The following is a 13,367-nucleotide window of genomic DNA, read 5'->3' on the forward strand; positions in this document are numbered from 1 at the left end:
TCCCAGGTTCTCATCTTTTGGAGACCGAGCCTCTGGTTCCCTGCTCCCTGGTTCATTGGTCTCTGGCTCCCAGGTCTGTGGTTCCCCGGTCTCTGGTTCTCTGGTCCACATCAGAGACCAGCTGTGTGGTGAAGTGTCAGTGTGTGAGCAGCAGCTGGTCTCAGTGTGATGGGATCTGGTCAGTCTGGAGACTCTTCAGGGTCTGAGCTTCTGGAGCCTCAGAGTCCGTCTCACTGAGGAGGTTCAGCTTGTCTTCAGGAAGAAGTTCTCAGTCTCCTGTTCCGGTCTGCCGTTCCTCTGGACCAAAGAAGAGATCATCAGGACAAAGAGGAAACGGTCTTCTTGTGAAACACAGAAGAAACTGTTCAAACTGAGAGGAGTTCTCTAAATGAGAGAAACAAACGTACACATTTCTCTGGACTTCCTCTGTTTAAACCACATCAGTTTAAAAACATAATTAATAAACATGTTCTTTCATCATATAGACTATAATATTTCCACAATATCCAAAGCTTACCTTGAAGTTATACTTTAGTTTGAAAAACATTACAACTCCAACTATTACGAGTATTTCCAACAGAACCACCAGAACCACAATGACAGCTTTAACTGTTCCAGATAGGTTTTCTTCCTCACACTGAGCATCAGCTGAAGCGGTTCCAGCTGTTGTCTGCAGCAGGCCCAGCTCTTCACATCTGTCAGGACAGAGTCCAGAGTGAGAGGACAGTCCCTGCTGCTGTCTCAGTGGACGCTGAGGCTTCACTCACTGTGTGTGCTGCTGACATGTGGTGGAGTTCCCGTCAGAAAACGTCCCGTCACTGCAGGGGGAGCACTGGGTGTCTGAGGAGGCTGTTCCTGGAGAACATGGAGACCAGTCAGCCTGGGACAGCTCCACTGACTGGCTGAATATGGCCGTTTCCTGACGGAGCGCAGCAGCAGGTGCTGACACCAACCTTTCTGATGAATGTATTGACCCGGCTCACAGCTGCGGTGCTTCCTCACTGCTGCACAGCTGTTTCTGTCAGAAGAGTCGACACACAGAAATCCTTCCAGCGGCTCACAAACTGTGTCTGATGTTCCTGAACAGGACTTCTTCACTGTCAGCCCAGAACCTGTGGACACAAGTGGAGGTTCCACAGAACGCAGACAGAGACAACATCAACATTTTAACAGCTTCTCTTCTCCATGTGGACCTTGGGCTGGGCGATATGGCAAAAAAAAATGATCACGATTTTTTTTTTCATATCATTCAATCTCGATTAAAATTACGATGTGTTATATTGTTTGAAACCAGTTTAAAGCATCTGCAGTAGAAACTAGAACTATAGAATAGTTTAACATTTTATTAACAAACCAAGCAAATAGCAATGCAAATTAAATAATATAAACATAGAAAAATATAAGCACAATCTCACTTAACAGTGCAGTAAATGGGAAAAAAAATCTAGCACCAAGACAATAAAATCCTGCGATGCACCGTTTTTTCAGTAAAAGAGAAGATTGTTAGTTAAAGTGTGACAGTTTACAGTCCTGAAGATTTTTGTTGTTATAAAAGATTAAAAAACTAAAGAAACCATCTGGGGATAATGAAGGTGCTTCAGAATGTAAACATTATTTTCAAGTTATGATACTAAATATGCTGCTGCCATCATCATTCAAATGTACAAAATTTAAATAATCTAGATTGGACAGATTAGATTTAAAATGTAACGGTGCAAACTGTGCCACGGCCACAGGCGACGCCATGACTGCATTTGCACTTCATGCCACTAGGTGTGCTGTTTGCATGTTCAACCTTATTTTACACAGACACCACAGAAGAAGCAGGGCGCTGCAGCCGCTGCAGGCTCTCTCTGCATGTTGTTAGAAACAGAGTGTTAGCGGCAAGAAGTGGTGATATGTTCAATGATGCGATGCACCGTTATTTTCAGTCAAAGAGAAGAACTGAACGATCGTTAGTTAAACTGTATCACAAGTAGTTCCTGGACTCAAAAGACCAGATTCTTTGCGGATCGGTGTGCTAGCAGCGGTGTGCTAGCAGCGGTGTGCTAGCAGCGGTGCGGGTGGAGCAGCCTGTCCTGTCAGCAGCAGCCTCATCTTCAGAGGATAACGCCAATACATGGCTGACTTCATCTGCTTTGCTGCTCCACGTTCAGCTCATCTCTGTTTACTTCTCAGACAACTTGCAGGCGGAAGTTGAGCAGGAAAAAGTCGACTTTGTCACGCACATTTCTGCCATGTCTGATCGAGTAAATGTGCTCACAGCTGATCACCGTGATCGACTGGAAATTAATCACAATCACCAATCACGATCATATAATCGCCCAGGCCTATGTGGACCATTTCATCAAAGCTCCTGGTGGACCTGTCTCTGGTCTGTCCACACCACGGCCACACCTCTGGTCCTTGTAGTCCACCTGCAGGTTGAAGGGACTGTAGACTCTCACCAGAGCTCACTAGCTTCTCAGTGTGACCATGTGTTTCTGGGAAACCCTGGTCTAAAAGAGGAGGGGGGGCAGAGTGGTCCGATGAGAACAGCTACCTCTCATGGACAATGAAAGCCCTGAACACTGACGGGTCTGACAGCGGTCCAAAGGGGGGTCACTCCATTCAAGCCTGCCACCATCACCAGACCTCCATCCCCATCACGTCTGTCTTCTTTCTCTCCAGATCAGTGGAAACCTGCTCTGGGTTTTGGAGGCAGCTCACCAACCCAGACGCCCTGAACCACTCCTTTACTCGCTCTGACAGACGGAGCAACAACCCGGGAGACACCCTTCAGCCGGCAGCGATGGCGGGGGACACCCCCCCATACAGCTGCACCAGACCCAGGTCCGGGCAACTCTGCGTTGAGTCAATACGAGAAAAGGCCCTGGTCCAGACGGCATCTCAGGAAAAATCCTCAAGGACTGTGCGGATCAGGTAGCGGAGGTTTACACCACCATCTTCAACCTCTCGCTCCAACAGTCCAAAATTCCCACCTGCCTGAAAACAGCCACCATCGTCCCAATACCTAAAAAGAATGGGGGGCCGCACATCCTCCACCCTCATCCTGAACACGGGGACACCACAGGGCTGTGTCCTCAGCCCCGTCCTGTACTCCCTCTTCACCCATGACTGCATCTCCATCCACTCCACCAACACCATCGTCCAGTTCGCTGATGACACCACCGTCGTAGGACTCGTCGCTGACGACGAGACGGCCTCCAGAGAGGAGATTCAGCTTCTGGTACGGTGGTGCCACAATAACAATCTGGACCTGAACACCGGCAAAACCAAGGAATTGATTGTGGGCTTTAGAAGACCAAACACATGGAGCACCCTGGAGAGGAAGTAGAGAGGGCCGGAGCTTCAGATTCCTTGGTTTGCCCATCACGGCTGACCTCACCTGGGCTGTTCACACCTCCTGCCAGGTGGGGAAGGCAGTACACACTGGCAGCTGTACAGCGGAGGACAGAAGGAACCTTCAGCGGGTCGTCAGGGCAGCCGAGAAGACCATCGGTATCACACTACCCCCCTCAAAGACATCTTAACTAGCCGCATCCAGAAGAAGGCCTCCAACATGGCAGGGGACCCCACACACCCAGACCTCCTCCTGTTCTCCCCCCTCCCCTCAGGAAAAAGATACCGGAATATTAAATGCCACACAGGCAGACTCAGAAACAGCTTCTACCCACCACCACCCCCTCCCTTACATTTATTTTATATATGTATCTATGTTTTTATAATGTCCTCACGCTGCCATAGAGGATGCCAAACAATATTTCACTGTACATACCTGCTGTCTAACAAGTTCTTATAGTGACCTATCTATCTATCTATCTATCTATCTATCTATCTATCTATCTATCTATCTATCTATCTATCCTGTGGACTGGAGAGGCTGGAAGAGTCCAGCTGTCCTCCCAGCGGGACCAGGCTCCCGGGGCTTCAGTCTGTCCTCTATGTCTGGACTCCATCTTTGTTCAGGATTCATCTGTACTCATGTTTCATACCACAGACGAAGGTCTGGATGTTGGAGAGAGTCCAGCTTCACATCAACACTCATGACAGATCCTACCTGGATCACAGGAGGTGCAGGAAAAACATCTGCTTCGCCCGTTGGGCTTTTCTGTGAAGGTTCCCTCCTCACAAGGCAGACAGGAAGTGCTCCTGAATGCTGTACAGTCAATCCTAACTCGAGTTCCTGTTTAACACAAAAACTCTGATCACCTGAAGAAGTTCAGACAGAATCAAAGTGTGTCTCAGTAACGTCTTTACTTTGATTAGATTAATTCAGAAACATGAATCCAGGAGCTGCTTTCAGGATCTGAACATCTTTCTGTTGATGGTTGGAGGATTCAAGCTCAGAAACATCTTCTACACCAAATATGTTCACCTGAGAGCCTGAAGCAGCAGCTGGACACATCTGGACTCAGTGGTCTTACCTGCTGGACACATGGGACAGCACTCGTTGTCCACTTCATACTTGGCTGGAGGACAGGTGAGGGAATCCGTGCTGAAGACACTCAGCACCATAACCTGTCCAGAGAAATGAAAGTCTTCAGCAACAGAGGACAGCAGCAGGTGGAGACAAAGCAGGTCAAACAGACCAGAGGTCAGCATGTGAGGAGGACGAGTGGAGGAGGACAGAGATGGAGACAGGAAGGAGGAAAGACAGCAGAGGGACTGTCTCCCCACTGCATGAGTCAGTCACTGATCCCTGGAGGTCTTTCAGCTCCAGCTGCTGAAGCTTCAGAGAGCTGGCTGAACATTTCTTCAGAGTGAGGATGGATGTGTCTGAACAGAGCTCTGCTGCTGCTCATGACGGAGTCCAACATCCTCCCCTATGACCGAGGTGCTGCTTTATCCTCTCACTCCACTTCTGGTCCTGCTCAGGATGTTTCCAGACAAGTGTTAATTCCACCAGTTAGTGTTTCTCAGTCTGCACGCCGCTGGCTGGAAAGCAGCTGTGTCTGATTAAAGATGGTCTGGAGACGCCACAACAGATCCTGGGTCAGTCAGGAGCTCTGAAGAAAACTGAAGCTTCACCATCACATTTTCTGAAATGGTCCTTTCAGACAGAAAATGATCAATCATTCAGCCTTAAACACAAGTTACTTTTCCAAACATCTAGTAACTTTATATTTTAATCAAGTATTGATAAACTTTGTGACAGAAAGTCTCTATAAATGTTGGTACTTTTTAAAGATTAATTAATCAGTTCTTTATTAACTTACTGTGTGACTGTATTGAACTGAAACAGAAAATATTTAGTATTTTACTCTGAACTCATTTGAGGATCAGAGTCATGTGTCTCTGCTCAGATCTTCAAGAAGTCCAAAGATCATCCAGGTTTAATTACAGTCACACCTTAACAGCCTGCTGAGAGGTTTCATAGCCAAAATGACCTTTGACCTTTGATCAGTCCCTGGTCAGTCATTTACTGGAGGGTTTTCTGCATGAGCAACTCTCAAAGCTGTTAATTCACCCATTCACACACTAATGGAGGCAGCTGTCCATCAGATTTGGAGCTTTAGGACAGTTTAATTCAAAATGAGGAAAAGTCTTGAAGAGTTCCATCAAGACTCTTCAGATCCTGAGCAGGTGGTGAAGAGTGTGGATCAGTCAGGAGGAAGATGGATGAAGAACAGAGAGTAGATGAGCAGCCTGGCTTTATTCTGCCACATCCTGAGGAGGAAACTCCCCAGTCTGGCAGAAGCAGCTCTCAGCTGGACAGTCAGAACATGTTCCACATTCAGCCTCCACCCTCATCTCACCATCAGTCCTCAGAGCCAGACTTCACCAGGCCTGAGGCCACAGTGTCCAAAACACAGACATGTCCCTGCAGGACAGGAAGCGTCTCACCAGGAAGACGGTGGCTGCTGGAGGCCTTCTCCTCGGAGTCATGTTCTCAGGCTGCTGGAGGGTGAAGACATCGTCTCACTGAGGTCTGGAGGAGGAGACTTCACCACCCCGAACTCTGCAACACAGCAGCAAGACACCAGCTGAGGACAACTGCTCCGACCTGGACTAACGCTGGGACCTGGCTGGACGCCACCGTCTCCACCACCACAGGACAGTGTGCAGATGTTTCCACATGTGGACAGGAGTGGAGTCCTCATGGAGTCCAGCGATCAGGACTGGAAACTGTGAGAGAGCTGTATTGAGGGGGAGTCCAGCGAAGAGGAAAGCTGCAGCAAACATTAAATACAGGAAACGCTCTGTCCTGCTGATCGTGTTTTATAACAAACCATGAAAATTACTGATCTGAAAGCTGACATGAAATCACATTATTCATTCTGATATATTTTGAGCTTTCAGATATTTTATTTTCTTTGTTTTAGTTTTTTATTTTTATGGGTGAAACTTGTACAAATTGCAGTTTTAGTTTTGTTTGTTTCCCTGACTTCAGTGGATGCTAAACCTGACCTAAAGAAGATGCTGGAAGAAGACTGGAGGAAGATCAGACTGAATCTGGATGAGAGACACTGATGCTGGACGCCATGTCCATAACTAAACATCACCTAAAACCCAGTACTTTATAGTTCTAGTAGTTTATAGTAGTTTGTAGTGATGCAGATGGTGTTAATGAGACAAATGTTGCGTCCCAGGTTTTCCTGTTTATGGTATTTATCATGTTGAAACTCAGTATGAATCAAATTATAAAATAATATAAAATATTTCATGTGGAAATAGCAATATTGATTGAAGATAACAGCAATAATAATCATAATGATTATAAAATTAAAATAGAATAACAATATTAATTATAATAATGGTGATAATAATAGATATAACACTGCAATATAATAATGATCAGATTCATACAATCATAATATCTATAACAATAAAGTGCATTGTACATCCTTAAACCAAGTCTCTCAATAAAATTCTCAATCAACCTGAACAGATTATGAGTTCATTTTGTTCTGTTTATGTCCGTGTCTCCTCCATGCCTGACATTTCTAAAAAATCTGAATAGATGTCGAAAACTGATGGATTTATGATCACTTTATAGTGAAACTGTGGAACTGCTGTGGAAGCGAGGTCCTCCTGCTGCCGGTCTGACTTGGTTGATATTATTGTCAGTAACTCCCAAGTCAGTGGGCCCAGCCCTGCTCCCTGATGTCTCTCAGACTGACTCCACTTCCTGCCAGCAGGCTGATCTCTGAGGTTAAAGTCCGACTGAACAGAATCAGCTGGACATTAAAGATCCTTCATGGAGGTCAGGTTAGAAACCAAACATTCAGTCTGGAACTTCTGGAATCCTCAATCCAGCCGTTTGGATTCTAAACACACATTCAGCAGTTTTTTTTGGTTTGTTTTTTTTAACCTTTATTTATACAGGTTATCCCATTGAGACCCAGGGTCTCATTTGCGAGACTTGTACAGCTATATCTTTCAGGAAATAACAGGAAGGAAGGAAACAGCAGCACCAGTCAGACTGAGAGGAGAAACAGAGAGTCTGAATCATGAACTCACCTTCAGTCCTTCACTTTGTTCAGCTTTAAAATCCACAACTAGACCAGTTTAACACCAGTCTGGAGCTTACAGCTTTACAACCAGTCCACAGTCTGAAAACCTGAACAGGCTCCTCCCCCTTCCTGCTTCAAAAGCAGGTCATTGGTCTGTTTGCTCAGGTGTGTTGGAACGAGGCTCCGCCTCTTAGAGAGAGAAAGAGGAACACCCAAGTCCTGAAAGCTATGAAGAGTTCAGCAGGCGGACTGAAATACTGTCAGAGAAGAAGACAGACAAACATGAACACACACACACACACACACACACACACACACACACACACACACACACACACACACACACACACACACACACACACACACACACACTCTTCAGTGTGCCGAACCCCCTTCCTGCAGCTGACACACCACGTGCCCCACATTCCTCCCTCTTTTCCATATAGCCCCATCATCAGCAAAAAGCGATTTCCCCATACCTCGAGGCAAGCTTACAAAAATATCATTAACCATTGCTGTAAAGAGAGTGGGACTGATGACACTTCCCTGCGGTGTTCCATTCTCCACAACATAACTGCTGGATAGTTCTGTGCCTATTTTCACTTGGATGGTTCTTCCCTTCAGAAAGTCCAGGACCCAGTTAAACATTCTCCCTCCAAGCCCCACTTGATGCAGCTTAATCATCAGACCTTCCCTCCACATCATATCATAAGCTTTCTCCACATCTAGAAAAACTGCTGCAACAACTTCCTTATTTAGCTGTGCTTTCCTTATTTCATCTTCAAGACACAGGAGTGGGTCCATCACACCCCTGCCTCTCCTAAACCCACTCTGATAGGAGGCCACCAGATGTCTTCTTTCCATATAGTGCATCAGCCTTTCATTCACCATCCTCTCCATCACCTTGCAGATATTTGAAGTCAGTGCAATAGGTCTGTAGTTTTCTGGTTCACTGTCATCCGTCCCAGGCTTCCTTATTGGAATTATTATTGCTTCCAGTGATGGGCAGTAGCGAGCTACAAGTAGCGGAGCTAGTAGCTTTAGTTACATTTTTCAGTAGCGAGGCGGCAGCGCCGCTCCATTTGAGTCAAGTCTTTCTTGAGTCTTTCTGTAACGAAGCTATTTTTAGAGCCAGTAGCGACGGAAGCTACACGTTACTGTCTCGAGTGTCCAGAAGAAGTCGGCTGTTTTGTGTGTGGGGAAAAAAAATCTGCGGTGATTGGTTGGTTTGCATATGACGACTCACAGTTGTGTAGGTTACCCAATCAGAGGCAAGATAAGGCGGGTCATCCACTCCAACCAGGAAGCAGAAGGTGTGTTCACGATGGCAAAGCCAGAGGTAGACGGAGCTAGACGAAGCAGACGGCGCAGCCGTGGGGCGGAGTTATCAGTCTGCCTCCAACTCGGACAACGCTATGTTCTCCATGTTCGTGTTTCTCATGACTCCCACAGTGGGGGGTGTCCGGGGTGTCAATTAGGGGGGCAATGCCCCCCCGCCTGTGCCCCCTTGCCGCCCCTGGCTGTCAGAGGGTTTTTTTTTTTTTTTTATTAAAACCAAAAGAATTCATAATTTCCTGAAACAAGTAAAATTTAAAAAACAAAATAATTTTAAGTTACGTTTCGGCTTTTGTCATGTGACGTGTGCGTGCTGCTGCAAGTGCGGACCAGGCGTGTGGGGGGTGGGGGGACTGCCTTGCCAACTCAGTCAAAATATAATATTTCATTAAAAAAATGAAGTTTCAGTCTATTATGTGCTTAAAAAACAACAGCAAACTCTGCTGGCTTGGCCAGATCAATATGAAGTGTTGTGCTATTCAAAATTCCAAAAGAAAGAGGAGACTCCAGCTCTACTATATGGAGGACTAAAAGGGCCAAAATTAAATAAATAAATACATCATTAAATAATTAATTAAATGTGTCATTAATTAATTAAATGTACCATTAATTAATTAAATGTGCCATTAAATGTATCATTAATTAATTAAAATTGCAATTCATTTTATGTAAAACATATATATAATTATTTCACTATTTATTTAATTAATTCATGGTCCGTGTGTTGCGGTGGTTCATGAATTTATTTTATCTGTCAACCTTGCCCGTCAAAGTCGGTGGGCGGGACTAACGCGAATCTAGTCTAATCCACTGCTTTGGTCTGTCTTGAAACCGGAAGTACAAGACAAGCACAAGACAGTCGTGCAGATGGAGGATCTCCCTGAACTTTCTGAAGAATTGGTGCGAGATATTTTAGACCTTGCTGAATATGTGGAAGCAGGACCTGCTGACCCCGAGCATGTAGCATCAAAAGCAGAGGAAATTATTGAAGTTGTTGGAGTCATTTCCGCACTTTCCGACCGGGATGTTGACCAAAGAGTGACTGCAAATTTGGAAGAAGTACTCCGCCGGTTTTCTGGTACCAGGGCGCAACAGGAGCACTCACAGGGACCAGGGCGTTTGGCGTTTGACATACCAAGGGAGGTTCTGGAACATCATGTTCTTTGTGGATTTCCAGCCAGTCAAATTGCAGCGATGCTCGGAGTGTCAGAGAGGACCGTCAAGAGGCGCATGCAACAGTACGGTTTCAGGTAATTTCACCAGTTTATCGATTACTAGTCTCATCCACTCAGAAAGGATATTACATTTAGCGTATTATGCGATGTTAATGTTCTTTATTTGAGCAGAAAAAGAGACCTGTATTCTGCTGTGAATGATGAGGAGTTGGACCGGATTGTAAACGAAGTCCACAGAAGTCATCCAAACACCGGCTACAAGCTCATGCGTGGTCATTTGAATGCAAGAGGTGTGCATGTTCCAGGTGAGTATAATATGGGCAATATTTAACGACATACAGTACAATATAAACCACCTCTCATGTGATATTGCTTTTATACAAAATTTCAACCACAGCTTGTAGCAATGTTGTGTAAGGAAATGTTAATAGAAGCTGATGAAATAAATAATTTAAGTAGGCTATGTTAGGCTATACAGCTTATAAATCTGACCAGTACTGGTCAAGTTTATTTTTATTGAACAGGTGTTTCTAATGAAGTTGGCATTGAATTTATGGCTATTTCTTTAATTTTCCTCCCCTCAGTCTCAAGACTGCAAGAGTCTTTACGCAGAGGTGATGCAGAGGGAGTCCACATGAGACGTCTAAGACTGTGTGTATTGAGACGTTGGCAGTATTCTGTTCCTGGCCCAAACTCTTTATGGCATATTGATGGCAATCACAAGCTCATCAGGTCAGTGATACCAGCAGATAAACAATGCCTCTTTCTATAGATGTCATGAATATTGTTTTACTATAAAGTTGTTCCTTTTTGTGTTCACAATTGCTTGACAGGTGGAGATTTGTTGTCCATGGTGGGGTGGATGGATTCAGCCGTTTAGTGGTCTACCTGAATGTGGCTGGCAATAACAGAGCTAGTACGGTCCTACAGAGCTTTATTGCTGCTGTTGAGCAATATGGGCTGCCATCAAGGGTCCGGTCTGATAAAGGGGGTGAGAATGCCGATGTGGCAGAATTCATGATCAGGAGCAGAGGTACTGACAGGAATTCGCACATCACAGGCAGAAGTGTCCACAATCAACGGTAAATAAATGTTTGGCAACTTGGTTCACACAAGCAGCATACCAGTCGATTGTACTACTTTGGATTATGTCACATATTAACACCTTATCAATTTTTTCCTAAACACAGAATCGAAAGGATGTGGAAAGATGTCTACGAACATACCCTGGACCTCTTCTACCAGATCTTCACTTCAATGGAAGATCAGGGAATGCTGAATCCAAACAATGAAGCCCATCTTTTCGCACTACACCGGAGCTTCCTTCCATTAATCCAGACAAGCCTCGACTCTTTCAGGGATGCTTGGAACTTTCATGGTCTGAGAACTGAAAGGAATCAGTCACCACAGCAACTCTGGATAAGACACAGAGAACAAGGCCCTTTGGAGGATCCTACTCAGGTTAAAGATCAACCTTGAACACTTTAAATGTCTGTTTTTCCAAAGGAATTATGGGAGAAAATATTTTACTTGAAACAGAGGTCATAGCATCTTTAGTCTCCTCAGATTTCAAAGATCAACCTGTGAGCTGTAATTTCTATCGTGTATACTGTGCATAATTAAACTGTTCTAAAAACCGAGGAGGCAACATTCAATTTCTCACAGACTTCACCAAAAATAACAATCTTAAATAGCTTGTAATAGAATAGCCTTTTTGTCATTCTACAGATGTACAACAGAATTTGGAGAGCTTCTCCTTTCAGTGCAACAGGGAATTAAGTTAAAAAGTATAAATACTATTAAAAAAAAAAAAAAAGTAGCAGCAACCACAGTGGCACGGATATCAATATTGCATCTGCATTACACTAGAAACCTGAGTCGCTGTGTAACCGAGTTCAGGGTGGCGATGTCTCTTGGGAAGAAGCTGCTTTTCAGTCTTTGTTTTGATGCACCTGTACTGTCTGCCAGAGGGTAGCAGGTCATACAGCTGGGCACCGGGATGTGAACTGTCCTTGATGTTGCACCAGGTGGTTGGAGTAGATGTCTATCAGGGAGGGGAGAGGGCAGCCAATGATCTGCTGTGCTGCCTTGACTATCCTCTGATTATGTGACAGACTAGTTTTAAGTACAAAATTGATCATGCTTGTCCTCCATTCAGGTTCATGAAGACTATGGGATCGACTGGAATGGGCCTCACAATCTTCATGGAGGCACTGTGTCAGTCCCTGAGGTTCAACTGGCCCATGAGCTCTCACTGGAAGAGGTTGCCACACTGCCAGCTCCAGGAGTTTCTGCAACCGATGCAATTCGATCATATACAGAGACTGTGCAAGTTTTATCAAGAATCATAGACTGATGTTTTAACCCATGCTTTTATTTTGCATCTTACAAGAAAGCATAAACTGAAAAAACTAATGCTGTCCTTGACTCTGAATGCTGAAGATGCATAACTGTTTGGTTTCAGTGAGTGAAAATATTTTCAACAATAAAACCATTATTGGCTACTGCAGAGTATGCAGAATGTTTTCAGAGACTTATGTCAATTGACCTGACATACTGAACAGTGCACTGAATGACATCTGTCTGAAAACTTAGACAAGTCCAAATCCAGTGTGTGCACTATTTATGGCACAAACAAGTGCTTCCTTGAAGTCCATGTAGGTTTTGAAATGAGCTGGCAGCTTCAGTGTTTCAAAACATGTGGAGGATGTAGGAAGGGTTCCCCCAGAGATCTCCACCTTCAGTTCAGGAGGAAGCTTCTCCCAGCCGACCCAGCATGTCAGCAGCTGGGCCAGGGTACCTGCTGAAGCTGAGTCACAAAATGGATTCAAGACAGCAGTTAAACTTTGATCATATCTATCCCTGGGACAAGTATTTGTCAAGAGAGCAATTTGTTCACCTAATAAGGTGTCAATACCTGTTTCAATGAACAGCCTGAGAAAGCCAGTGATGCGGCACGTGGACTCTATGTCAAAGTCTTCATCATCACTGTCCTCAGCTGGCCATGTGATTTTTTCCAGGAGCATCTTAAAAAAAACAAACAAAAAAACATCAATTTAGTTATTTTAAAAGGGAGAACTTATTGCAGATCACATTCTTGGTTAACAGAACAATAAGTGGCTCAGTCATTGCATTTAATGAATGTACATGTTTTCAAAGTCACAAATGTCACCAAATTACTGGCATACCTGGGGTGTGAACTGCATAGCAGTGATTTTAGGGAAAAGAAGAGCGACAACATCTGGCCTAGAGATCAGCAGGGGCCATACCATCACATCTTTCAGTCCCTTTCTCAGCTGTTTGATTTGGCGCATGGTCCTCCCAATGACCTAAGAGACAGGCCCAAACCATATTACAGACCAAATCCTCAACATTTTACAATAATGTATTCCATTTTATG

General features: G+C 44.7%; 1 protein-coding gene across 1 annotated transcript; it reads right to left on the minus strand.

The window, feature by feature from the left end:
- Positions 1-228: 228 nt before the first annotated feature.
- LOC115408094 (tumor necrosis factor receptor superfamily member 14-like) lies at positions 229-7,588 on the minus strand. Its single transcript, XM_030118691.1, has 8 exons — positions 7,465-7,588; positions 5,848-5,962; positions 4,428-4,521; positions 4,061-4,186; positions 954-1,112; positions 768-855; positions 518-695; positions 229-297 (listed from the first exon to the last, which is right to left on the minus strand). Exons 2-8 carry the CDS (start codon positions 5,887-5,889, stop codon positions 244-246), a joined length of 741 nt encoding a protein of 246 aa, XP_029974551.1. The 5' UTR covers positions 5,890-5,962; positions 7,465-7,588; the 3' UTR covers positions 229-243.
- Positions 7,589-13,367: the final 5,779 nt, after the last annotated feature.

Source organism: Salarias fasciatus, chromosome 20 (assembly GCF_902148845.1).
Source record: "Salarias fasciatus chromosome 20, fSalaFa1.1, whole genome shotgun sequence".
Classification (NCBI taxonomy): domain Eukaryota; kingdom Metazoa; phylum Chordata; class Actinopteri; order Blenniiformes; family Blenniidae; genus Salarias; species Salarias fasciatus.

Coding starts and splice junctions, on each gene's coding strand:
- LOC115408094 (XM_030118691.1), bottom strand. CDS start 5,889: ATGACTCCGAGGAGAAGGCCTCCAGCAGCCACCGTCTTCCTG. Junction 4,522..5,847: donor CAGCAGCCACCGTCTTCCTG/GTGAGACGCTTC, acceptor TTCTCTGGACAG/GTTATGGTGCTGAGTGTCTT. Junction 1,113..4,060: donor CTGCACCTCCTGTGATCCAG/GTAGGATCTGTC, acceptor TTGTGTCCACAG/GTTCTGGGCTGACAGTGAAG.